General features: G+C 38.1%; 4 protein-coding genes and 2 long non-coding RNA genes across 6 annotated transcripts; 3 read left to right on the top strand and 3 right to left on the bottom strand.

Annotated features, from left to right (window-relative positions):
• Nucleotides 1–999: 999 nt before the first annotated feature.
• On the top strand, nt 1000–1627 carry LOC131997278 (uncharacterized). Its single transcript, XR_009398171.1, has 2 exons — nt 1000–1456; nt 1524–1627. It is a non-coding gene; the product is annotated as an uncharacterized LOC131997278 (long non-coding RNA).
• A 3974-nt stretch (nt 1628–5601) lies between these two features.
• Nucleotides 5602–6217, top strand: LOC106087408 (probable H/ACA ribonucleoprotein complex subunit 1). Its single transcript, XM_013252433.2, has 2 exons — nt 5602–5757; nt 5885–6217. The coding sequence occupies exons 1-2, from the start codon at nt 5703–5705 to the stop codon at nt 6073–6075; spliced, it is 246 nt and encodes an 81-aa protein (XP_013107887.1). The 5' UTR covers nt 5602–5702; the 3' UTR covers nt 6076–6217.
• A 1453-nt stretch (nt 6218–7670) lies between these two features.
• Nucleotides 7671–8769, bottom strand: LOC131997287 (uncharacterized). The gene is made up of 2 exons (XR_009398174.1): nt 7802–8769; nt 7671–7738 (listed from the first exon to the last, which is right to left on the bottom strand). It is a non-coding gene; the product is annotated as an uncharacterized LOC131997287 (long non-coding RNA).
• A 677-nt stretch (nt 8770–9446) lies between these two features.
• LOC106087405 (uncharacterized) lies at nt 9447–10656 on the bottom strand. Its single transcript, XM_013252430.2, has 2 exons — nt 10496–10656; nt 9447–10414 (listed from the first exon to the last, which is right to left on the bottom strand). Exons 1-2 carry the CDS (start codon nt 10554–10556, stop codon nt 9726–9728), a joined length of 750 nt encoding a protein of 249 aa, XP_013107884.2. The 5' UTR covers nt 10557–10656; the 3' UTR covers nt 9447–9725.
• A 65-nt stretch (nt 10657–10721) lies between these two features.
• LOC106087407 (general odorant-binding protein 28a-like) lies at nt 10722–25955 on the bottom strand. Its single transcript, XM_013252432.2, has 6 exons — nt 25873–25955; nt 25735–25807; nt 25581–25669; nt 23712–23851; nt 23527–23594; nt 10722–10795 (listed from the first exon to the last, which is right to left on the bottom strand). Exons 1-6 carry the CDS (start codon nt 25936–25938, stop codon nt 10770–10772), a joined length of 462 nt encoding a protein of 153 aa, XP_013107886.2. The 5' UTR covers nt 25939–25955; the 3' UTR covers nt 10722–10769.
• LOC106087406 (uncharacterized) lies at nt 22280–23101 on the top strand. Its single transcript, XM_013252431.2, has 2 exons — nt 22280–22389; nt 22592–23101. The coding sequence occupies exons 1-2, from the start codon at nt 22323–22325 to the stop codon at nt 23014–23016; spliced, it is 492 nt and encodes a 163-aa protein (XP_013107885.2). The 5' UTR covers nt 22280–22322; the 3' UTR covers nt 23017–23101.
• Nucleotides 25956–26469: the final 514 nt, after the last annotated feature.

Raw genomic sequence — 26469 nt, 5'->3', positions numbered from 1 at the left:
GAAGTTTGCCCCTATTCCTTAGTGGAATGTTCATGGGCAAAATTTGCAATTTGCAAGCATCACGGTTCTTGGCCTCGTGAGTCCTTAGTGGAACTACCCAAGGAGGGAAGCACCGAGCTTATGTTTTCAGATGAATAGTACCACCTCATTCTTTCTGAGGTTTACGCCAGCCCCATTGGCCTTCAATGCCGGAAATTTTACCGACCACTTTCCCCCTTTCCTCCTCGAAGGACCTTAGAAGCCCACTCTCAACCAAAAGAAAAACATTTGCCGACTTTCTCCAGTCACAATCTTTTCTTTACAACCCATCGATAGTGATTTGCTCATAATCCTGCCTTCAATTCAGTTCACAAGAAGTCAGGAGATCCTAACGGCATGTACAGACTATTGTACATAACATTTCTATGCCCACGAAGGCCGCCAAAGTGAAGAGGCCTATCCCCTTATTTCTTTTTAGCCAACCACATCATCAAGGGTACTACAGATAAAATTACCAATAGTCATTCTCTACAGGCAATATTTTCCAAAACAATTTTCTTAAATAAAAATAAAAAAAATTATAAGAAAAATTAAAAAAAAAAATTTTCTTAAAAAAAATGTCTATTTTTTCTTAAAAAAATTGCAAAAACTTTTTTCTTAAAAAATAAAATCAAAAAAATTTTTTATAAACAAAAATTTTAATAAATGGTTTCTTACAAAAAATGTTTATGAACTTTGCCATTACAACCAAATTGCAACAGATTTTCATTAAAAACATAATTTTCAGTACTATTTTTTATTTTTGTTTTTTTTTTTTTAATTTTCTAAAAATGTCTCCTTTAGACTAAAATTTTCTACAAATCTTTTTTAGACGCAAAATTTTAATGGTACTTTCCCTAATTAGTTTTCGACTCGCAAATTTTAACCCATTCATTAAATTTCCTTTGAAGTTTTGCCTTCTTGGTTGGCTCTAAAGCAAAATCCATTTTCCGCATTAACGGTTTAATGGAAAAATGTTAAATAGCACGTCCTAAAACTTATTCGATACTTAAACTGAAATAGTTAAAGTATCGAATAAGTTTTAGGACGTGCTATTTAACATTTTTCCATTTCACATTATTCTAAAATTTTCAGTTCATTTTATAAATTCTTTCACTCAACAATGAAGTTTCAAATCGCCTTAATTTTTGTTACACTTATCTCCTCCATTGTTATGGAGGAATTTTCATTTTCTAATTTATTTGCCAGTTTTGGTAAAATTTTAGATGCCAAGCAAAATTTCATTAGATCTTTGGTGTCTACAGTTACATCGCAATTTCGTTTGCCTCAGGAAGAGATAAACCAGCTGAAATTCAATGGATTGAATGATGACTTCCAAAAGGCACAATCTATTATCAACGATTTTAAGGAAAAAACAGAAAATGTACTGAAAAGCAATTCTCCATTGTAAAGTTCACCTCTAGAAGCAAAACCTAAGGTATTGTAGATTTCTATGTTTTAATAAAAGGATAATTTATAGTTTTGTTTTTATTCCCTTTAAACAGAAGCCTTTACAATCTACGGATGCTAATATTAGCTAAATTTCAATTATATATGTGACGTAGATTAAGTGTAAAAATTTAGCACCAAAAATAAAGTGGAAATTAAATTCCAAATATTTTTTGGAAATCTAAATCGGAAACTTGGCCTACAGCCAACTATGATCCATTTAGGACAGTTCAAGAACTTAACTTGACGGAAGGACGGACGGAAGGACGGACGGAAGGACGGACGGAAGGACGGACGGAAGGACGGACGGAAGGACGGACGGAAGGACGGACGGAAGGACGGACGGAAGGACGGACGGAAGGACGGACGGAAGGACGGACGGAAGGACGGACGGAAGGACGGACGGAAGGACGGACGGAAGGACGGACGGAAGGACGGACGGAAGGACGGACGGAAGGACGGACGGACGGAAGGACGGACGGAAGGACGGACGGAAGGACGGACGGAAGGACGGACGGAAGGACGGACGGAAGGACGGACGGAAGGACGGACGGAAGGACGGACGGAAGGACGGACGGAAGGACGGACGGAAGGACGGACGGAAGGACGGACGGAAGGACGGACGGAAGGACGGACGGAAGGACGGACGGAAGGACGGACGGAAGGACGGACGGAAGGACGGACGGAAGGACGGACGGAAGGACGGACGGAAGGACGGACGGAAGGACGGACGGAAGGACGGACGGAAGGACGGACGGAAGGACGGACGGAAGGACGGACGGAAGGACGGACGGAAGGACGGACGGAAGGACGGACGGAAGGACGGACGGAAGGACGGACGGAAGGACGGACGGAAGGACGGACGGAAGGACGGACGGAAGGACGGACGGAAGGACGGACGGAAGGACGGACGGAAGGACGGACGGAAGGACGGACGGAAGGACGGACGGAAGGACGGACGGAAGGACGGACGGAAGGACGGACGGAAGGACGGACGGAAGGACGGACGGAAGGACGGACGGAAGGACGGACGGAAGGACGGACGGAAGGACGGACGGAAGGACGGACGGAAGGACGGACGGAAGGACGGACGGAAGGACGGACGGAAGGACGGACGGAAGGACGGACGGAAGGACGGACGGAAGGACGGACGGAAGGACGGACGGAAGGACGGACGGAAGGACGGACGGAAGGACGGACGGAAGGACGGACGGAAGGACGGACGGAAGGACGGACGGAAGGACGGACGGAAGGACGGACGGAAGGACGGACGGAAGGACGGACGGAAGGACGGACGGAAGGACGGACGGAAGGACGGACGGAAGGACGGACGGAAGGACGGACGGAAGGACGGACGGAAGGACGGACGGAAGGACGGACGGAAGGACGGACGGAAGGACGGACGGAAGGACGGACGGAAGGACGGACGGAAGGACGGACGGAAGGACGGACGGAAGGACGGACGGAAGGACGGACGGAAGGACGGACGGAAGGACGGACGGAAGGACGGACGGAAGGACGGACGGAAGGACGGACGGAAGGACGGACGGAAGGACGGACGGAAGGACGGACGGAAGGACGGACGGAAGGACGGACGGAAGGACGGACGGAAGGACGGACGGAAGGACGGACGGAAGGACGGACGGAAGGACGGACGGAAGGACGGACGGAAGGACGGACGGAAGGACGGACGGAAGGACGGACGGAAGGACGGACGGAAGGACGGACGGAAGGACGGACGGAAGGACGGACGGAAGGACGGACGGAAGGACGGACGGAAGGACGGACGGAAGGACGGACGGAAGGACGACGGAAGGACGGACGGAAGGACGGACGGAAGGACGGACGGAAGGACGGACGGAAGGACGGACGGAAGGACGGACGGAAGGACGGACGGAAGGACGGACGGAAGGACGGACGGAAGGACGGACGGACGGAAGGATGAACTTAAGGACAGACAAATGGACTTTTGGATAGTGCTGTTTATAAATACTATTATAGCCCCAATCTTTGGTGGTGAGTACCAAGTTGGAGATAGTACTTGAGACAAAAAATGCGATTTATTGTCTCTTTCCTTAAGTTTTTCTACTGAAACAACTCAAAGTACTTTTAATACTATTGAAATAATTATTTTATATTCATTATTTCGCTACTGAAATTTTTTCATTAGTATTAATTTGTGTGTCAACAATTAAATAAACTGCTTGAATAACATATTGTTTTGATCTAATTCAATAATGTATTTAATAAAATTAATTTACATTGTGCTACTTTCCCATTAGGACTTTTCCAGCTCTTATCTTTTTGTCACGTTGCACGCACTTGTTGAGGTATTCTATATGAAAAGGCTGCCACTATGATAAATGGCCCACGTGAGTCGTGGGACAACTGTACTAAACTTGATTTATGAGTAAAATTTGCAAAATGACGAGAAGGCAATATTTTGAATATTTAAAATACAATCGAAGCAAATAATGATGAATTGCTAATGCAGAGGTACACTCGAAAAAAATTAGACTTACGAAAATAAAATAAAATAAAATAAAATAAAATAAAATAAAATAAAATAAAATAAAATAAAATAAAATAAAATAAAATAAAATAAAATAAAATAAAATAAAATAAAATAAAATAAAATAAAATAAAATAAAATAAAATAAAATAAAATAAAATAAAATAAAATAAAATAAAATAAAATAAAATAAAATAAAATAAAATAAAATAAAATAAAATAAAATAAAATAAAATAAAATAAAATAAAATAAAATAAAATAAAATAAAATAAAATAAAATAAAATAAAATAAAATAAAATAAAATAAAATATAATAAAATATAATAAAATATAATAAAATATAATAAAATATAATAAAATAAAATAAAATAAAATAAAATAAAACAAAATAAAATAAAATAAAATAAAATAAAATAAAATAAAATAAAATAAAATAAAATAAAATAAAATAAAATAAAATAAAATAAAATAAAATAAAATAAAATAAAATAAAATAATATAAAATAAAATAAAACTCCTTGTACCCAATTCCAACAAAATCGATTAATAAATGCTCCTTGTATGATCCCGAGAACTTAAACCGGGATATCGGCATACATATTAGTTATATCCAAACCCGATCTGAACCATATATGACACGAATATCTAAGGACCTAACATTGTTCTAAATGAGACTTTTATGGACCCAAGACCTTAAATCGAGAGATCGGTCTATATGGCAGCTATATCCAAATCTGGACCGATCTGGGCGAAATTGAAGAAGTATGTCAAGTGACCTTACACAAATCACTGCCCCAAATGTGGCTTTTATGGGCTTTAGACCTTAAATCGGCGGATCGGTCTATATGGGGGCTATATCAAGATATAGTCCGATATATCTTTGAACTTAACCTGCCTATGGATAAAAAAAAAATCTTTGCAAAGTTTCAGCTAAAAAAAGAATCTTTGCAAAGTTTCAGCTCAATATCAACATTTTTAAAGACTGTAGCGTGATTTCAACATACAGACGGATAGACGTACGGACATGGCTAATGTTTGCAGAAATTACCAAAAATCTCTAAAAAAAATGTTCTTTAGTATTTCCAATATCTCAAAGGTATTTACCGCCGTAGTGTGTTAAAATAATTCCCATTCCCAAAAACTTTACCAAAATCCCCAAAACTTCCCTTAATGGGGAAATATCTTAGAAAAAGTGAAAATTTTTAAAACATTCGATAATTTTCAGAAAATGACTTCCAGGATTTGGTAAAACAAACCCAAAATTCAAATAGCCAAAATTTTGACACATATATCCCAAAAATCCTGATTAGGAAAAATATCATTACAAATAAAGAATTATTTGGCATTTTTAAGATATCTGTGAGCAATCCTCATTTACAAAATTATTTTCCGCATTCTTCAATTTGAAACCACTATGTGATAATTGGTATAGAAGTATTTCAAAAAGCAATTCTATTTTCTTATCTCTAATTTATATTCCTTGAATTTTTTTCTCGAGTGTATTTGCTGCTCAAAGTTATGAGAATTTTTGTGGCTTTCCCCGAGTTAAGAAGAAATGTTTGTAAACATTATCAAATAGGGGAAAAAAATACCTTTGATGACCTACTAGAGTGCTAATATTGCGACGTAATTGTATTTGAGAGCTCTAGAGAAAATGCTATAAAAACTAAATGCCAACTGGTCTTCTCTAATCAATCTTGAAGTCAAGTGTAACGGCTGAGTATGAAATATTGGCTAATTTTAAGTTTTCTATGTGCCTTGATGGCATTCATTAGAGGTGGGTAAAAGTAAAGGAGAAAATTAGCAATCAAAAGAGAAAAATATAAAAATTCATATACAATTGTTTGATAAAATCATTAGTTGTTGATAAAAATTCAATTAATTCAATTACTTTTCTGTTAAAGCTTCTCCTTTGCCTGGTGGTGGTGGCGGAGGCGGAGGAGGTGGTGGCGGCCGTGGCTGTAATTGTGAGCCTGGTGGTGGTGGAGGCGGCGGCGGCGGTGGTGGTGGCGGCTATGGCAATGGTCCTGGCGGTGCGGGCGGAGCCGGTGGTCCCGACTGTGTGCGTCCTTCATGGATGCCACCATGTCCTTAGAAAGTTAAAAAACCGATTGTTATTAATTATGTATAATTTATACATAAACCGGATTTCAATTAATCATATATATATTATATATATTTTATTTTTTATAAGATTGGCCTAAATAACATTAATGTGATAATAAAAATTTAGAATTTTCCAGAAATTTATTTTTTAGAAAATATTCTTTTTTACCAATTGTCAAGCCATAGAACTTTAGTTTCTTGCAAAAACCATAGGCAAAGTATCGTAGAATTTCTTTCCAAGTGGTATAAAATAATTCTTAAAAGCACTTAGGGCTATTAACTGTCGACTTATGGGATTGCTTTGTTAATTATGGCTTTATTTATAATCAAAACCAGTTTTAATCGGATTATAAAGGAAAATAAAAGCATTGAGAAAGTGTTAGTAGAATACTGGCACGTGTTTAACTAATTTTTTGTTTTTAATTGATTAACCCATACAAATGATATATGAGTTCAGGTGATAGTTGCATAATTATACAATAAATATGCAAGTACACCACTACTGTGGTACTGGGTATTATAACTTAGTGCATTTCTTTGTTACACCCAAATCGAAGGGAGATAGACCTATTGATAAGTATACCGATTGACTCATAGGTAGTTATAGGTTTCATAGAAATGATTGAAAGTTCTGTTTTCGAAAACCGGGTATCTGGTTTTGCAAACCGGGTTTTGGGTTTTTGGAAACCGGGTTTTCGGTTTTTGGAAACCGAGTTTTCGGTTTTTGGAAACCGGGTTTTTGGGTTTTCGTGTTTCGAATATAGTCAAAGGTTTCTCAAAAACTGTTATTTATCGGAATTTTAATAAATCAGGATTTCCCTGCCAAAATTACCCAATTTTTATACCCTATACCACTACTGTGGTACAGGGTATTATAACGTAGTGCATTGGTTTGTAACACCCAAATGGAAGGGAGATAGACCCATTGATAAGTATACCGATTGACTCGGAATCACTTTCTGATTCGATTTAGCTATGTCCGTCTGTCTCTTTCTCCCTCTGTCCATGTTAAGTTGTGTACAAATTACAGGTCGCAATTTTCATCCGATCGTCTTCAAATTTGGTATGGCCATATTTATCGGCCTAGAGACGAAGTCTATTGAAATTGGAAAAAATCGGTTCAGATTTAAATATAGCTGCCCTATATGGTCCGATTTTCAGTAATACTTCAAAAAAAATGGTCATTTGTTAACCGATTCTCTCGAAATTTGCCAGGAAGATTTTTTTCTATGACTCTCGAAATTGCAGGGAGAAGTTCATAGAAATCGGTTCAGATTTGAAAATAGGAAAGAGTATTGCTTCGTTCAGCACCATTACGGAAAGGGATTTTCTTCACGAATCCAACGGTATCCTCAGAATTTTGAAATTCACAAAACTAAACTCACCTCGAGTTTTTTAGCATTTCTCGGATATTAATTAGACGATTTTGAGCTTTTTTTTTAAGAAAAAACATGGGAGTTGCACAAATCCGATTTTTTGCCATAATCTGCAATACTGTATACTCAAATCGAAAAATTTTTTTGGCATCAAAAATTTTAAATTTTCATAAGGGGTTAGCCTTTCTTAAAAAAATGCAAAAAAAAATAAAGTGTGCAATTTTAAGTAATTCTGTTTATTTTACGAATCGTCTTCGAATCTCGAATTCCGAAATGCTGGAAAATGATCGAAATTCGAAAAAATTAAGGAGTTACAGCGTTTTTGACCTTGAAAATTACCTTGAATTTTTACGCCAAAGAAGATTTGGTTTTTGCCACATTTTTTATAGAAAACTTTACATTATTCCTTCATCTGGCACCACTACGGAAAAAGATTTTCCCACGAATCCAACGGTGTCTGAAAAATTTTGAAGTTTGCAAACCTAAGCAAGTTACAGCAAATACAAATTCACATTGTTTTTTTTTTTAATTTTTTTCCCTACACCTACTGCGGTACAGGGTATTATAACTTAGTGCAATTGTTTGTAACACCCAGAAGGAAGAGAGATAGACCCATTGATAAGTATACCGATCGACTCAGAATCACTTTCTGATTCGATTTATCTGTCTGTCTGTCTATCTGTCCGTCTGTCTGTCCATGTTAATTTGTGTACAGAGTACAGGTCGCAATTTTCATCCGATCGTATTAAAATTTGGTACAGGCATGCCTATTAAAATTGGAAAAAATCGGTTCAGATTTGGATATAGCTCCCATATATATGTTCTTCCGATTTGCAGTAATACTGCAATAAAATGGTCATTTGTCAACCAATTCTCTCGAAAACTGTAGCTGGCACTGATGTCAGCGACATTTTTTTATTGACGAAACTCTGGTATTGCCATCTGTAAGTTAGGAATGGATCAAAGCTAGAGAATGTAGTGGCCCTGGAGTCTACATTGAAAGCCCAGAAACTGAGATGTGTTACCGAATTTCTGCCCATAATACGGTCCGGCAGAAGGAGATTCGTGTGTTCACGGAATGAATGAGGTGGTGTGGTGTTAACGCGAGGACGTCGAGAGTGAACATCTTTGCGGACAGTAAACTGATCATCAGCTCGATAACAGCCAGGATGGCACGATCTGCATTGTTTGGGTACCGGGCCATAGAGGAGTAAGGGGAAATGAAAGAGCAGACGATTTGGCAGTGAAGGCCAGAGGACTGCCGTCAACAAACTTGGATAATCGGAAGCCTTTCAGGGCGCCGTGGATCTTAGTCGATCCAGCCACGCTTTACAGGCATATTTAGAGTGCACAGCACAGCAATTACTGCCTTAGGTGTATGTCCATTGTGTCATTGGTGGATTAATATCCGCACCCTTTTTTCAACCTAACTGAATGTACCATATATCGCGCGATATGCACTTAACCCATTGCCAAGTTAGTTCTCTCAACAGAGGCCTTACCTCTATATAGTCTAATAGTCACATGCGAAGAAAGGCCTCAGAAGAGTGGACTAAGCACCCACCCCCGAATAATCCTGAATAATTCTTTCCTAGCGTTCTTGCCAGAAGTCCAACATTGGCAAGGATATCCTGATTTATTAAAATTGCGATAAATAACAGTTTTTGGGAAACCCTTGACTATATTCGGAACACGAAAACCCGAAAACCCAGTTTAATAAAACCAAAAACCCGGTTTCCAAAAACCAAAAACCCGGTTTACAAAAACCGAAAACCCAGTTTGCAAAACCAGATACCCGGTTTTCAAAAACAGAACTGTTAATCCTTTCTATAAAACCTAGAACTATCTAAGAGGGCAATCTTCACTTTTGGAAAATGTTGCCTAATAATAAAACATAATTTTTTGGAACCGTAGGCGTATGTCACAGAATTCACAAACGAACACACAACAAAAAAAAACATGTTTAAGATATATTCAGAAAAAGTAAAATTGGAGAGTTTTTTCAACAACTACGCAATTTTTTTAAATATTTAAAAATTTTAATTTTTTTAGTTTTAAAACATTTAAAGTATTTTAAATAGAAATACAAATTATGAACAAATATCAGTACATTGTATGATATAATTTCTTAAATTTTAAAATACACTTCAAATAATGATTTAAAGATACTTTAACGGCTCACGTGTATGTCCATAGTGGCATGGGGCGAATTAATATCCGCACCCTCTTTTCAGCCTACTTAAACGTTCAGAACCTGCTTCACCTAGCCTCCACTGGCACCATAACCGCCACTGCCTCCAGAACCACTGCCACCGGGCTGACCAGGTTGTCCGGGCTGTGCACCAAAACCTCCTCCACCGCCTCCGCCATAACCACCATTTCCACCAGAACCACCATATCCTCCCCCATAACCACTATTTCCACCAGATACACCATATCCTCCACTGCCTGTGCCAAAACCACCAGCATTTCCGCCTTGTCTTCCTCCTAGTCCACTACTTCCACTAGATCCACCAAATCCTCCATTGCTAGATCCGAAACCACCACCATTTCCACCAGCTCCTCCTCCAAAACCTCCACCATTGCCACCCACGCCTCCGCCAAAACCTCCACCATTTCCACCAGGTCCTCCCCCAAAGCCTCCACCGGGTCCTCCTCCAAAGCCTCCACCATTTCCACCAGGCCCTCCTCCATAGCCACCACCATTTCCACCAGGCCCTCCTCCATAGCCACCACCGTTTCCACCAGGCAAACCTGCTGAACCTCCACCTCCACCGCCAACTCCATAACCTCCGCCACCACCACCACCACCTCCTCCTAAGGAACCACCGCCTCCACCTCCACCCCCTCCATAGCTGCCAGGTGCACCAGGTTGTCCCCCATATTGCCTTTTAACACGTGAAACCTCAAACGGTGGCCCCTGGGGATAAAAGGTGTCATCACTTTTAACCACTACAAAAAATTGAAATATTTTTCACAATTTATATATAGTTCTCATATACATACATACAAATCGTTTCTAGTGCCACTTACCTTCCATTAACAATAAACTCCAAAATGCCAATAGGCTCCATGCAAATATCGATTGCCTCATTCTCGCTAATGACTTCTCCTACTGATTTCTCGTGATGAATATTTTCTGCGACTCAAACTCACAATGCTCTGATAAAGAATGAAGACCAGTGTCAATATTCTGTCACTTAAATGCTCCTCCAGCAATTGTTCGCCTGTATGCCATGCCCTGGGGAGGGGGATTCACCGGTGTTCGATGTTCTATTTACTAAGTAAGGCTTCCTCATTTCAACGTTCAGCGATTCTTTTCTATGAAATTGTCTGAGATAAATATTGCATTTGCAATGTATTTGTTTATATGATAAAATGTAAAAAAAAAAAAATATTTAATTATTACTTATACGAATTTTATTGACAAACTTTGTAGATAAAAGTTGGTAATAATTGTATGAATGTGTGAGTATTATAGTCGATGTGAAGCTTTGTATAAATAGATCAACTGAGCCATAAAGTTTGAAAGATCAGAAAAAAAATACACGACATGGTTTGTTTTTTGTTTTTTATACGCCTCATCAAACCATAAGGGGTATCAAAAAAATTTATAACATTTTGTCTGTCGAAAAAAAAACATAAAAATGTTCCCTAAAATTTCAAAGAAATCTTTACTAACAAATTTGGTAGAAATTTTTTCCTTGCAGAAAATTTTATAAAATTGTTGCCTTTGGAGAGGCAAATTGAATAATAATTGCGCCCTCAAGAGGCTCAGAGATCGGTTTATATGGCAGCTGTATCAGGATATGGACTGCTTTAGACCATACTTCACACAGTTGTTGGAAGTCATGCCAAAACAATATGGGCAAAATTTCAGCCTAATCGGATAATAATTGCGCCCTTTAGAAGGTGAAGAAGTCTTATCGGGAGATCGGTTTATATGGCAGCCATATCAGGTTATGGACTGATTGCAAAATGTCAGCCAAATCGGATAAAACTTGCGCCCTCTAGAAGCTCAAGAAGTCAAGACCCAAGATCGGTTAATATGGCAGCTGTACCAAAACGTGGACCCAATTGGCCTATTTACAATCACAACCCACCATTACTTATAAAAAGTATTTGTGCAAAATTTCAAGTGCCTAGCTTTACTCCTTCGAAAGTTAGCGTGCTATCGACAGACAGACGGACGAACGGGCAGATGGACGAAAGGACAGATGAACGAACGGACGGATGGACGAACGGACAAATGGACGAACGGACAGATGGACGAACGGACAGATGGACGGACGGACAGATGGACGGACGGGCGGACAGATGTACGGACGGACAGATGGACGATCGGACATATGAACGGACAGGCAGATGGACGGACTGACAGATGGACGGACGGACAGATGGACGGACGGACAGATGGACGGACGGACAGGTGGACGGACGGACAGATGGACGGACGGACAGATGGACGAACGGACAGATGGACGAACGGACAGATGGACGAACGGACAGAGGGACGAACGGACAGAGGGACGAACGGACAGATGGACGGACGGACAAATGGACGGATGGACAGATGGACGGACGGACATATGAACGGACGGGCAGATGGACGGACGGACAGATGTACTGACGGACAGATGGACGGACAGATGTACTGACGGACAGATGGACGGACGGACGGATAGATGGACGAACGGACAGATGGACGGACAGACAGATGGACGGACGGACAGATGGACGAACGGACAGATGGATGAACGGACAGATGAACGAACAGACAGAAGGACGAACGGACAGATGGACGGACGGACAGGTGGACGGATGGACAGATGGATGGACGGGCAGATGGACGGACGGACAGATGGATGGACGGACAGATGGACGGATGGACAGATGGACGGACGGACAGATGGATAGATGGACGGACGGACAGATGGACGGACGGACAGTTGGACGGACGGACTGTTGGACGGACAGATGGACGGATGGACAGACGGACGAACGGACAGATGGATGGACGGAAAGACGGACGGACGTACAGATGGACAGACGGATTTTGCTAGATCAACTTGATATGTCATGACGATCAAGAATATATATACCTTAAGAGGTCTTTGACGAATGTTTCCAGGTGTTACAAACGGAATAACAAAATTAGTACACCCCCATACTATGGTGGAGGGCATAATAACAAAATTCAACTTTTATAACATTTAGTTCTTATGAAATTCGTCAAAATTAATTTTTCCAGGAAATACCCTGCAACGCATATTGAAATTAACCGTTTTTTTTCGATTTATTTTTATTTTTATCATTTAATTTCTTTCAGTTTAAATTTTATGCAAATTTTGACCTACGTTTGTAATTTTGTATGTTTCTTCCCTTATGTGAGTTCCGACTTCCGCTCTGTGGTGATTTTGTTTGTTTCTCAATATAAGGAACTCTCCGTAAAGTATACTAGAAATACTGACAAATCTGATTGTAGAAAAGTTAAACATTAAAGCACTAATAAAATATTCTCAGATTTGTTGAACAATTTATTGTTGTAAAGAAACTAAAGCGACGTCATAAAGTATTGTATTTTATGGAGGTAACGATTAACATATAAATTAGAAAAAGTGACAAAAAGTTTAGATTAACAAGTAAAAGAGTGCTTAGTTCGGCCGGGCCGTATCTTGAGAACCCACCACCATGGGTTCTGCTAAACTGTGGGAGCTATATCTGGTTATAGACCGATTTAGACCATACTTGGCACAGTATTTGAGAGTCATAACAGAACACTATGTGAAAAATTTCAGCCAAATCGGACAAAAATTGCGGCTTGTAGGGACTGAAGAAGTCAAATCGGGAGACCGGTTTATATGGAGCTATATCAGGTTATAGACCGATTTGGACCGGTTTATATGGGAGCTACATCAGGTTATAGACCGATTTGGACCGTACCAAGCACAGTTGTTGGAAATCGTAACAGAACACTATGTGCAAAGTTTCAATCAAATCGGAAATTACGGCTTTCAGGGACTCAAGAAGTCAAATCTGTAGATCGGTTTATATGGGGGCTATATCTGGTTATACACCGATTTAGATCGTACTTGGTACAGTTGTTGGAAGTCGTAACACAACACCACATGCCAAATTTCAGCAAAATCGGTCAACAACTGCGGCTTGTAAGGACTCAAAAAGTCCAATAGGGAGATCGGTTTATATGGGAGCTATATAAGGTTATGGACCGATTTGAATCGTACTTGGCACAGTTGTTGGAAATCGAAACAGAACACTATGTTCAAAATTTCAGCCAAATCGGAAAATTGTGGCTTCCAGGGGCTCAAGAAATAAAGCAGGGGTATCGGTTTATATGGGAGCTATATCCAAATCTGAACCGATGTGGCCCATTTGCAATCGCCAACGAACTACATCAATGGCAAGCTTTAAGCGTTCGACCGCTATCGTGGTTTCGACAGACGGACGGAGGGACGGACATGGCTAGATCGATTCAGAATGTCGACACGATCAAGAATATATAGACTTTCTGGGGTATTAGACTAATATTTCGAAGGTTACAAATGGAATGACTAGATAAGTATACCCCCATCCTATGGTGGTGGCTATAACATTTTTTTTTTTTTTTTGAAAATTTTGTGAATATTGATTTCTAAAAAAGAAATTGCGAACGTTAGATTTTTATACCCTACACCACCATTGAGGTACTAAGTAACTTCGTACATTTGTTGGTAACATCCAGAAGGAAGAGAGAAAGACCCATTGATAAGTATATCGACTTAGAATCACTTTCTGATTCGATTTAATTATGCCCGTCTGTTTGTCTGTTGTCTGCCCGTCGATCTGTGCGTCTGTCTGTCTGTCCACGTTAATATGTATACAAAGTACACGTCACAATTTTCGTCCGATCGTCTTAAAATTTGGTACAGGCATGTTTTTCGGCCTCTAGCACCACTATGGAAAGAGATTTTCATCGCGAAAAATTGCGAAGTTTGCAAAACTAAGGAAGTTACAGCAATTGCAAGCTCACGTTGGTTTTTTTTTAATTTTTATACCCTACACCATTACTGTGGTAAAGGGTATTATAACTTAGTGCATTTGTTTGTAACACGCAAATGGAAGGGAGATAGACCCATTGATAAGTATACCGATTGACTCAGAATCACTTTCTGATTCCATTTAGCATTATCTGTCTGTCTGTCCGTCTGTCTGTCCGTCTGTCCACGTTAACTTGTGTACAAAGTAAAGGTCGCAATTTTCATCCGATCGTCTTAAAATTTGGTACAGGCATGTTTTTCGGCCTAGAGACGAAGCCTTTTGAAATTGAAAAAAATCGGTTCAGATTTGGATATAGCTCCCATATGTATGTTCGTCCGATTTGCAGTAATAATGCAATAAAATTATCATTTGTTAAACGATTCTTTCGAAATTTAGCAGAAAGGTTTTCTCTTGGCTCTCGACATTACTGGTGAATTTCATAGAAATCGGTTCAGATTTAAATATAGCTCTCATGTATATATATCGGCAGATTTTCACTCTTAGAGCCACTGCAAGCGCCTTTATAGACCAATTATCCCAAAATTGTGTACAACGCTTTCCTCGACGACTTCCACCCTATCTATAAAGTTTAGTCGAAATCGGTTCAAATTTAGATATAGCTCCCATATATATGTTCTTCCGATTTGCAGTAATTTTGCAATAAAATGGTCATTTGAATACCGATTCTCTCGAAATTTGGCAAGAAGGATTTTCTTGCGACTCTTAGTGTCACTAGTGAATTTCATTGAAATCGGTTCAAATTTAGATATAGCTGTCATATATATATATCGGCCGATTTTCACTCCTAGATCCACTGCAAGCGCATTTATTGACCAATCTCTCCAAAATTTTGTACAACGTTTTCATCGACGATTTCCACAATATCTGTAAGGTTTAGTCGTAATCAGTTCAGATTTAGATATAGCTCCCATATATATGTTCGTCCGATTTGCAGTAATAATGCAATGAAATGGTCATTTGCTAACCGATTCTCTCGAAATTTGGCAGAAAGGATTTTCGTATGACTGTCGACATAACTTGCGAATTTCATAAAAATCGGCTCAGATTTAAATATAGTTGTCATATATATATATATCGCCCGATTTTCACTCCTAGACCCACTGCAAGCGCTTTTATTGATCAATCTTCCCAAAATTTTGTACAACGCTTTTCTCGACCACTTCCACACTAGCTATAAACTTTAGTCGAAATCGGTTCAGATTTAGATATAGCTGCCATATATGTATATCTCCCTATTTTTACTACTGGAGCCACTGCAAGCGCATTTATTGAACAATCTTGCCAAAATTATGCCTATCTCATCTTTCCTCGATGTCTATCTCAATATCTTTGAAGTTTGGTCAATATCGCTTCAGATTTAGATGTAGCTGCCCTATATATATTCGTCAGATTTTGGATAATTTGCAATAATGTTGTCATTTGTCAACCGTATTTATTACAGTTTGAATATACCTATAGGGTAGGTTTAGGGTATTATAAAGTCGGCACCGCCCGATTTTTGCCTTTCCTTACTTGTTTTTAAATCTAACAAATAAAAAATCTATAAAAAATTAATTTACTAATTTACTTAGCCCTCATTGCCCACCCAATATTTAAAAGATGCACAATGTATGACTTATTTTCCATATAAAACCGCTTAGAAAATAAATAAAATTTTGGAATTTCCGCATTTTGTATAGAGCATGCGCAAATGTTTACAAATTAAGTTTCAATTATTATCGGTCACACCAACCAACTATAGTACTTAGACGACATTAAACGACACTTAATGTTACGCTTGAGATAGTGTAAAGTGTTACATCGCTATATAGCTTTAATATGTATGAGTGTTTGTGGGTGGGTGTGTATGTGCGTGTGTGTGGCTTTGCATGTTTTTATAGCTTTTGGAGTTTCAAGTTCAAATTTAAATATTTTCTTCTGCGTAGAAAATTATCGTACAAAACTTTTAATGTCATCCATATTTGAGGAATCAACAATGAGTCACAAAAAATGGCAGTTTCATGATTTTCTTTGTAAAGAAATTATGAGCTAGAATGAATGTGAAATTTCTTTGAGTATTTAAAAATAGCCCACTATGTAAGCAAGTAAATGACCCTTAGTTATGGCTATAGCAAAACAATGGAAAGGGAGGAGGTGCCTGGGAATTTAGAATAACTACTGGTTTAGAACAAAAAAAACGCTTAAAGGCCAACAAACTTTAAGAATGGTACGAAGAAGTTTAAGTTAAAAATATGAGAAAAGAAGCTGGCATTTGAAGTTCCCATTTACTTATTCTGAAAGCTAACATTTTATAAAAAATATTGTTAATATTTAATTTTTATAGAAAAATTCATCAAAACTTGATGTTTATAGAAAATTTTATTTAATTTTTTTTTATAAGAGTGTATTTCATCAATTTTATTATGATTCCTTAATTTCGTCAAAAATTGACTTTTAAGCTAAATTTCATCAGTATATAACTTTTGTAGATTTTTTCAATTTCCAGTACTATTTTTTTTTTTTTTTTTTTTTTAATATAAAACAAGTAAAAGCATGCTAAGTTCTTGGGAACCCACCACCATGGATTCTGCTAAAATATGGAAGCTATATCTAGTTATAGACCGAATTGGACCGTACTTAGCGCAGTTCTTGAGAGTCACAACAGAACACTATATGCAAAATATCAGCCAAATCGGATAAAAATCGCGGCTTGGAATGGCTCAAGAGTCAAATAGGGAGATCGGTTTATACGGGAGCTATATCATGTTCATGACCGATTTGAACCGTACTTGGCACAGTTGTTGGAAATCATAACAGAACACGATTTACAAAATTTCAGCCAAATCGGACAAAAATTTCCGCCTCTAGGGGCTCAAGAAGTCAAATCGGGAGATAGGTTTATATGGGAGCTATATCAGGTTATAAACCAATTTGGACCGTACTTGGCTCCGTTGTGGAGAGTCATAATAAAATACTATGTGCAAAATTTCAGCCAAATCGGATGAAAATTAAGGCTTCCAGTGGCTGAAGAAGTCAAATCGGGAGATCGGTTTATATGGAAGCTATATCAGGTTCTTGACCGATCTGGATCGTATTTTGCGCAGTTGTTGGAAGTCATAAGTGAACACTATGTGCAAAATTTCTGCCAAATCGGATGAAAATTGTGGCGCCCATGAGCTCAAGGAATCAAATCGGGAGATAGGTTTATATCGAAGCTATATTAGGTTCTTGACCGTACTAAACACAGTTGTTGGAAGTTATAACAGTACACTATTTACAAAATTTCGGCCAAATCGGATACAAATTATGGCTTCCATGGGCTCAAGAAGTCAAATCGGGAGATCGGTTTATATGGGAGCTATATCCAAATCAGAACCGATATGGTCCATTTGCAATCCCCAATGACCTACATCAATAAAAAGTATCTGTGCAAAATTTCAAGCGTCTAGCTCTATGTGTTCGACTGCTATCGTGATTTCGACAGAAGGACGGACGGACAAGGCTAGTACAAAATTGAAAACTTTGCCCATGTAATGTACATGGGCAAAATTTTCACTAAGGAACAGGAGCAAACTTCTTACTTAAATGAGTGCAGTCCGATTCAAGTTTAAGCTCAATGATAAGAAGAGGAGTTTTACATGGCATAGTACCTCACAAATGTTGCCTGCATTAGGAGGGGAAAACCTCCGCTGAAAATTTTTTCTGATGGCCTCGCCAGGATTCGAACCCAGGCGTTCAGCGTCATAGGCGGACACACTAACCTCTGCGCTACGGTGGCCTCCGTACATGGCTAGTTCGACTCAGAATTTCGAGACGATCAAGAATATATTGGGTTGCCCAAAAAGTAATTGCGAATTTTTCATATAGTCGGCGTTGACAAATTTTTTCACAGCTTGTGACTCTGTAATTGCATTCTTTCTTCTGTCAGTTATCAGCTGTTACTTTTAGCTTGCTTTAGAAAAAAAGTGTAAAAAAAGTATATTTGATTAAAGTTCATGCTAAGTTTTATTAAAAATGGATTTACTTTCTTTTAAAAAATCCGCAATTACTTTTTGGGCAACCCAATATATACTTTATGGGGAACTAGATCAATATTTCGAGGTGTTACGAATGACTAGATTAGTATACCCCCATTCTATAGTGGTGAGTTTAGAGTAAGTAAAAGATATAAAAGATTTTATTAGACAATCCATTCATTTTTTTTAAACTAAAATGTCTCTACTACAATGCTACCTGCGCCTCTAAAACAAAAGCAATAAAGTTTTCATAAATCATCAAATATTCCCACAAACCAAAGAGAAATAATAATAAAAACAACCTGAACCACTAATATACGTCATGTCACACAAAAGCATAACAATTAGCATCGAACAACTCACTGATATTAATGTCCAACGCTTAAAAACAATTTTGGACTACAGCTATATAGATAGATTGAAAATAAAATTGTAGCATTTAATTTGAACGTGATGAGTAAGTTGGTCATGTCGATATATATGTAGATGGTCAACACATGATACAGATTCATTTGTTTATTTAGTCAAATATCAATAGAGTAACGATTCCTTTATGAATGCAGCAAAGGCCGCTCTGCTCTCCTGAGCATACAAAACTATATTTCTCACTCTTTAATATGACTCTCTTAAATCTTAAGCCTATTTCATCATATTATGAATCAGACATAATGGCGCTCTTAATGCATTCCAGAAAGTTCTACATTAATTTTTGGGGCTAACATTAGGGGTATTCATGATACGTTAACTGAATCAAAAGGAAGAAAAAAATAAGAAAAAACCAAATTTTAAAATAAAATTACCAGATAACAGTCGGATTGATCGCAGACAACATGGCATTGCTAGACGTGTCACACTTGGTGAGGGCCGACCATCAAAGTGCGTATGTCCTACTATCACCGGGCCATTCCGTTGTAACCAGGGATCCGGTTACAACGGATGATAAACACGCCTGTTATGGGCATAATACTTTAAAGCGGTAGATCGCTCTGTATGGCAGCTATGGACCATATTCGATTCGGATATCAGGGGCCCTAGTACAACTCGCGATTTCCAATTTCAGCGAAATCTGACAATAAATGCGGTTTTTATAGGTCGAAACTCTAAACCGGGAGAGATCTAAATTTAGTCGATGTAGCTCGTTCAAGAACTTAACCTGCGTATAAACAAAATACGAATCTATTCCAAACTTTAGTTTAATATCTAAATTTTTAAGGGTTATAGAGTGATTACAACAGACGGACAGACATACGGTCATCGTAAAATCGTCTTAGAATTTTACGAAGATCCAGAATATATGTACTTTATAGGGTCGGAAATGAATATTTCGATGAACTAAACTAAATGAATATACCCCCTATCCCATGGTAGTGGGTATACAAATCTATGTAGTTTGTTGCTTGATTATTATTTTTGCCTATAAAGAGAATAGTGGATGATATATTGATTGCCCAAAAAGTAATTGCGGATTTTTTAAAAGAAAGTAAATGCATTTTTAATAAAACTTAGAATGAACTCTAATCAAATATACTTTTTTTACACTTTTTTTCTAAAGCTAGCTAAAAGTAACAGCTAATAACTGACAGAAGAAAGAATGCAATTACAGAGTCACAAGCTGTGAAAAAAATTGTCAACGCCGACTATATTAAAAATCCGCAATTACTTTTTGGGCAACCCAATACAAGATTAGGTCCGACCGAACTTAGCTCGTTTTTAATTTGGTAGCACCGATTTCTATTCTAATGTGTTTTCGACAACTAACTCTAACTCTAGTTATCTTATGTTAACTTATAAATTTCAAATTTTTGTTTCAATTTGTCAATTTTTTTGTTGGAGCGGAGCTTTGCTCTTTGTTCAAAAAACTTCGCTCCCGCTCCGGCAAAAAAAGATATGCTCCGCTTCGCTCTACTTCGAATCCCTAGTTGTAACACCTGCAAATATTGGTCGTCTTGACATTCTAAGTCAATCTAGCCATGTGCGTCTGTCCATCCGTCCGTCCTCGAGTTCATCTGTCTGTAGAAATCACGATAGCGATCGAACGCGTAAAGATAGCGATAGATAGAAATTTTGCACGAATACTTCTTGTCAATGTATGTTGAGTCGTTCGTCGTCGGAGTTTACAAATGAGCCAGATTTGGATATAGCTCCCATAGATATTGGTCCTTCGACTTGAATTATTGGGCTTCTAAGGTCAGCTGTTCTATAATTACTTTCAACGATCGTGCCTAGGATGGTTCAAATCGGAGTACAACCCAATATAGCTATCATATAAACCGATACTCAGATAAGACCTCTTGAGCCCCTAGACACTTCAATTTTCCTCCGGTTTGGCTGAAATTTGGAACAAATATGATCCGAATCGGTCTATGAACTGACACAGCCCCCATAAAAACCGATCCCCGGATTTGATTTCTTGGGCCCCTAGAAGCCTCAGTTTTCTGATATAGCTTAAATTTGGTACATGAAGTAAACTTTGTCCTCCAATACTATATTAGAGGGAATATATCTTCATTGGACATTTGTTATTCGATTTCGCTCCAATTTAGCACAATGTTTTGCGTTAGGCTCCTCGATATTTGTACTGGATTCATTACATGACATCGATGAAATTTTGGCACTAGGATCTATGTAAGGCTTTCCGACACCCGTTCCCTATGTGGTTCAGATCGGTCTTTATTTGCATATAGCTGCCACACATACCGATCTCCCGATTTGAGGTCTTGGGCCCATAAGAGGAGCATTTTTTTACCCGATTTCACTGATTAACTGGCACAGCAGCGTGTGTTAGACCCTTCAATAACCGAGTTCAATACGGCCTCCATCGGCTTATATTGCGACATAGCTGTCATATAGAGCGATTTCTCGATCTAAGGTCTTAAGCCCATAAAAGGCACATTTATTACCCGATTTCGATGAAATTTGGCACAAGGGCCTATGTTAGGCTTTCTGACATCCGACCTCTTTAGGATTCAGATCGGTCTATAGTTGGATAAAGCTGCCATATCACCCGATTTTAGTCCTTGGACCCATAAAAGCAGCGTTTCTTATCCGATTTCGCTGAAATGTGCCATAGTGAGCTGTGTTATGCCCTACGACATTCGCATTCAATATGGCCCCCATCGATCTATATTTGGATATAGCAGCCATATAGAGCGAAATCCATTTTTAAGGTCTTGGGCCCATAAAATGCGCACTTGTTAACCGATTTCGCTGAAAATTGGCATAGTGACCTATGTTAGGCTTTTCGACATCCGTGGCTTATATGGCTCAGATCGGTCCATATTTTGATATAGCTGCCATATTGATCAATATTCTGTTTAAGCAACTTGAACAGTCAATTGTATTTATTAGACCACTCGACGTCCGTGCCGAGTTCGGTCCAAATCGGACCGTATTTAAATGTAACTGTAATGGGTTCATAATTTTATTTATTATATATTATTTTATTTTGTTTTGTTTTATTTTGCTTCTTTTTTTATTATTTTTATATAATAATAAAAATAATTTTTTTTTCATTTTTTCCATTGTGAGTACCCCTAATATTTTTTGGCAATAACATCTCATTTCCCTTTATGCATTAAACTAACAACCAAAATAATCCCCTTATTCTCTACCAAAACACTTTTCTAAGAGAAAACCCATGCATCATCAAAACAAAACGCACTTTCTCTCCCCCACACACACAGCTCTCTTACAAATGAGTTCATCACAATTTTTGGCCCTAAGCAAATGGGAAATGAGTCAGGCTTAAAATCATGGCAACCACCAACTTTCGGCGTTAGTACATTAACAACTCTGAATGAGTTAACATGCCATCGACGCTGTTCTTGATATTGGGAAGCGCTATTGTATTAAGTCACTGCCAAATGAGTTCAGGTAAGACGCAGTATAACCCAGAAAAAAGTGCTAACAAAAATAAGCAAGGGAAACATGCAAGTTGGGGCGGGCTATTTACAATTAAATGTAAATTGGCTGGAGATAATTATTTTCGAAAGGAAGATAATGATATCACTCACGCTTTGAAAAACTCTATGAGTAATAAACTAATTTTGTTCTTCTTTTTATCCCGCCTTTGCAGCACAAGGTCAAGGAGGTTGGGGTGGCAATGGAGCCAATTCGTGGTCTTCATCCAGTTCAAGTGGCCAACCAGGACAACCGGGTCGCAGTGAGGTTAGCTATGGCTATGGTGGTGTAGATGCCAATGGTGTACCCTATGGCGGTTATGGTGGCAATGGTGGCTATAACATCAATGTAAGCGATGAACAAGGACGCACTCACACCTACAGCGGAGGTCCTGGAGCTCCAGGTGGCTATCCTGGAGCTCCCGGTGGAGCTCCGGGACAACCTGGTTACCCCAGCACATTTAGTTATGCCAGTACGAATAATCAAGGACGTGGTTATGGCAATTCTTCATCCTCTTCATTTGCTTCGGCTTCCTCGTCCGCTTGGAATACCTTTTATGTGATAGCCTTATTCACTTTGTATGCTATGATTAAATTTTAAGTTTTTCTTTTAACAGATTTTATTGTTATGATCTATGAAGCTCAATTGTTAGTGTTTTAAGTGATAATTAAAAGTGAAAATGAAAGATGTTTGAAAAAGTGTTTTAAAAAGAGGCTATAGGGAAGAATAAAAACCAGAAGCCATATTTATATCAATTCTTCAAAGACCCATACGACCCATTCATCGTTACAAGGATATGTTGGTCTTTGAACAACCCCACATTTTTTAATAAAAGTGACCAATTCCCCCCCCCCCCCCCCCCCCCCCCCTTGATCTAAGATTTCTACGGGAAAATTACTTCTAAATTAGCGAGGAGTTCATTTTTTAGTAAAAGTACCCAATTGGCCCCCTTTCGATCTAAGATTTCAAAGGGAAAATTACTTCTAACTTAGCGAGGAGTTTTTTGTGGAAATTTTTCTATAAAAATATTTTTTTAATAAAATATAAATATTTTTCATAATCAAAGGAAATGTTTGAACAAGAATTTACTGTAGATAGTTTCTTAAGCACCTTCATAAGATAGTTTTACTGGAGATTTTTCTGTCAGACAAAGTGAAAATTGCTCAACGGTTTCACATCTAGAAAAAAATAAAAACAATTATTTCTATAAAAACTGTGGATGAAAAAACATCGTATTAAACAAAATTTATTAAAATTTTTTTTTGTGTCAAAATTTTTAATTTTACTTCACCTACCTGTCTGTTCCGTATGGAGTTTTGGCAATACAAATTTTGGCTGCTTTTTCAGCAGGTTCCCAGTGTGAGGGGTTAATACGAGATGCCAAAAATGCTGTAGTTTGAGGAGCATTGGCCACAAAGCTGCCATCCATATTAAACTAGAAAAGAATTAAATATTTTTAATTATTTTTATAACCACCACCAAAGGATGGAGATACATGCCATTCCGAAATATCGATTTTCAACCCTGAACATTTCTAAGATGAACCGATTTAGATGAAATTTTGCACACATATTGAGGCTACAAACAAAACACTTTACTCCATATTTAGTAGCTTTAGGAAGCTATATCTAAATTTGATCTAAGTCAAAAAAGTGACTTGTGCAACATTTTACGACAATCGAACAACAAATGTGACCTGTGAATTGATCACTAGAAAACAAGGGCAGACAGACGGACATGGCGAAATCGATTAGAATGTCAAGACGATCAAAAATATATATACTTGGTTGGGTCTCGATGTTTGAAGAACGTAATGCCGAAATTAATACACCCCCAACCTATGGTGGAAGATATAACAAGTAAAAGTTCCTACAGGCCGAATTATGGGAACCCACCACCATGGAATCTGCTAAAAATTTATGCAAACTAAATTCAGTTGAAGGGTATAATTTTATTCTAGGTTAGGTTAGGTTTAAGTGGCACTCTGCCATCAGACTCACTTAGACGTTTTCCTCCATTGCGATACCACAGGAATAGAAGAAGGAAGATGCCTTCTAGTTCCTATCGTTGAACCATCCAGATCGCTTTAAAAAGCCCAATAACTTCGTCGTCAACCAGACCACAACACCATATAGCATTATAGGTCTGATAACTGCAGTTTAGACATAATACATGATGCGCAGTTTAAACCACCTACTTTTGCCAATGGCTCTCTTGAAGATGTATAGGGCAAGAGTTGCCTTTCTTGCCCTTTCCAAAATGTTGAATTTGGAGTTCAATTTCATGTACAGCAAAACACCCATGTATTTTGCGCTTTTTGTAAATGGAACATTCTCTCCTCCCAAGGAGACAGGTGTCACTGTAGGAAACTTGTATCTCCTGCTGAAAAGAACTACTTCTGTCTTGCACGGATTTACACCTACATCACTTTCCCAAATATGAGAAGGTTGTAGACCAATTTGAACCATTTGTTGGAATTCATAACAGAAAACTTTGTGGAAAACATAAGACAACTCGGACAAAAATTGTGGCTTCCCGGGGCTCAAGAAATCAAATCGGCAGATCGGTTTATATGGGAGCTATATCAGGTTATAGACCGATTTGGACCATACTTGGCACAGTTGTTGGAATTCATAACAGAAAACTTTGAGCAAAACATAAGAAAACTCGGACAAAAATTGTGACTTCCCGGGGCTTAAGAAGTCAAATCGGGAGATCGGTTTATATGGAAGCTATATAAGGCTATAGACCGATTTAAACCGTACATGGTACAGTTGTTTGAAGTCAGAACAAAACACTGCATGCAAAATTTTGGTCAAATCGGACAAAAATTGCGGCTTCGAGGGGCTAAAGAATTCAAATTGGGAGATCGGTTTATTATGAGTTATATCTGTGTTGGACCCATCAACATCCTTATTTAATATGGTTCAGATCGGTCTATATTTCGATACAGCTTCCATATAGACCGATCTCCGTATTTAAGGTTTTGGGGCCATAAAAGGCGCAGTTACTTTCCGATTTCGCACAATGAGCTGTCCTACGGCCTTCGACATTCTTGTCGTGTATGGTTCAGATCGGTCGGCTTTTGGTTATAGTTGGCATATATACTGATACCCTGATAAAGCTCCTACTTTATGTTAGGTTTTTTTTTTATTTTAACTTACCGCTCTACATTCATTGAAAAGACAAGCACGATAGCATTTCATTTTATCATTGGCTGCAGGACGATGTTGTATATAATCATCGGCATCAGCTAAAAATAAAGAAAAACCAAAATACAATATCTTTACGAATCCTTATACTGCCACCACAAATTACCTTGTGTGGCTCCATATTCTGCACCACATTTCCGTATGGCTTCCCTTAAATAGGCACCACTGCACCATTCATTCTACAAAAAAATTCACAAAATTTTAAATAATTTTATATTGGCTTACTATAAAATCGTTAACCTACCGGTTTCAGTTGCTCTGCAGCCAAAACCGCTGTGACACAAAATAATAAGATGGCAATGATTTTCATTTTAAACAAAAATTTTGGTTTCTCTCAACAACTCTCAAACTTTTTATGACGTGCAGTTTGGAACAGTAAACTGCTTTTATATAAACTTTCGTCATTTGTCATTTGAAATTATTTTGTAAAAACAAGTTTAAAATGAAAAATTAGTAATCAATTATATTGTTTATAAAATTAAAAAATAAAATAAACTGAATAAAATGAAAGGGAGTCATATAAAGTTAACTGAAAAATATCTCGTTTTTCGTTCATTTACTCTTTTGTAGGTCATTTCGATAAGACCGGTTAATAATTTTCCAACACATGTTGCATATCTCGATTTCTAAGACAAAGGGAACTTTGAGGGAAATCAAAAGTGTAGCAAATATTAAAAAATTTGAGTCGACAATTGATAAGCTTAAAAATCGAAGATCAGATTTGGCGAGTTTTGTAAGAATTTTATAAGATATCCAATTTTTCTACTATTTAAGGAAATATTTACTATGATGAAGGAATTTTTCCTTAATAAGACTTGAATAGATCCTAAACACAGAAATC

This window comes from Stomoxys calcitrans, chromosome 4 (assembly GCF_963082655.1).
Source record: "Stomoxys calcitrans chromosome 4, idStoCalc2.1, whole genome shotgun sequence".
Classification (NCBI taxonomy): Eukaryota; Metazoa; Arthropoda; class Insecta; order Diptera; family Muscidae; genus Stomoxys; species Stomoxys calcitrans.
This window is presented reverse-complemented; position numbering and strand designations above follow the sequence as displayed.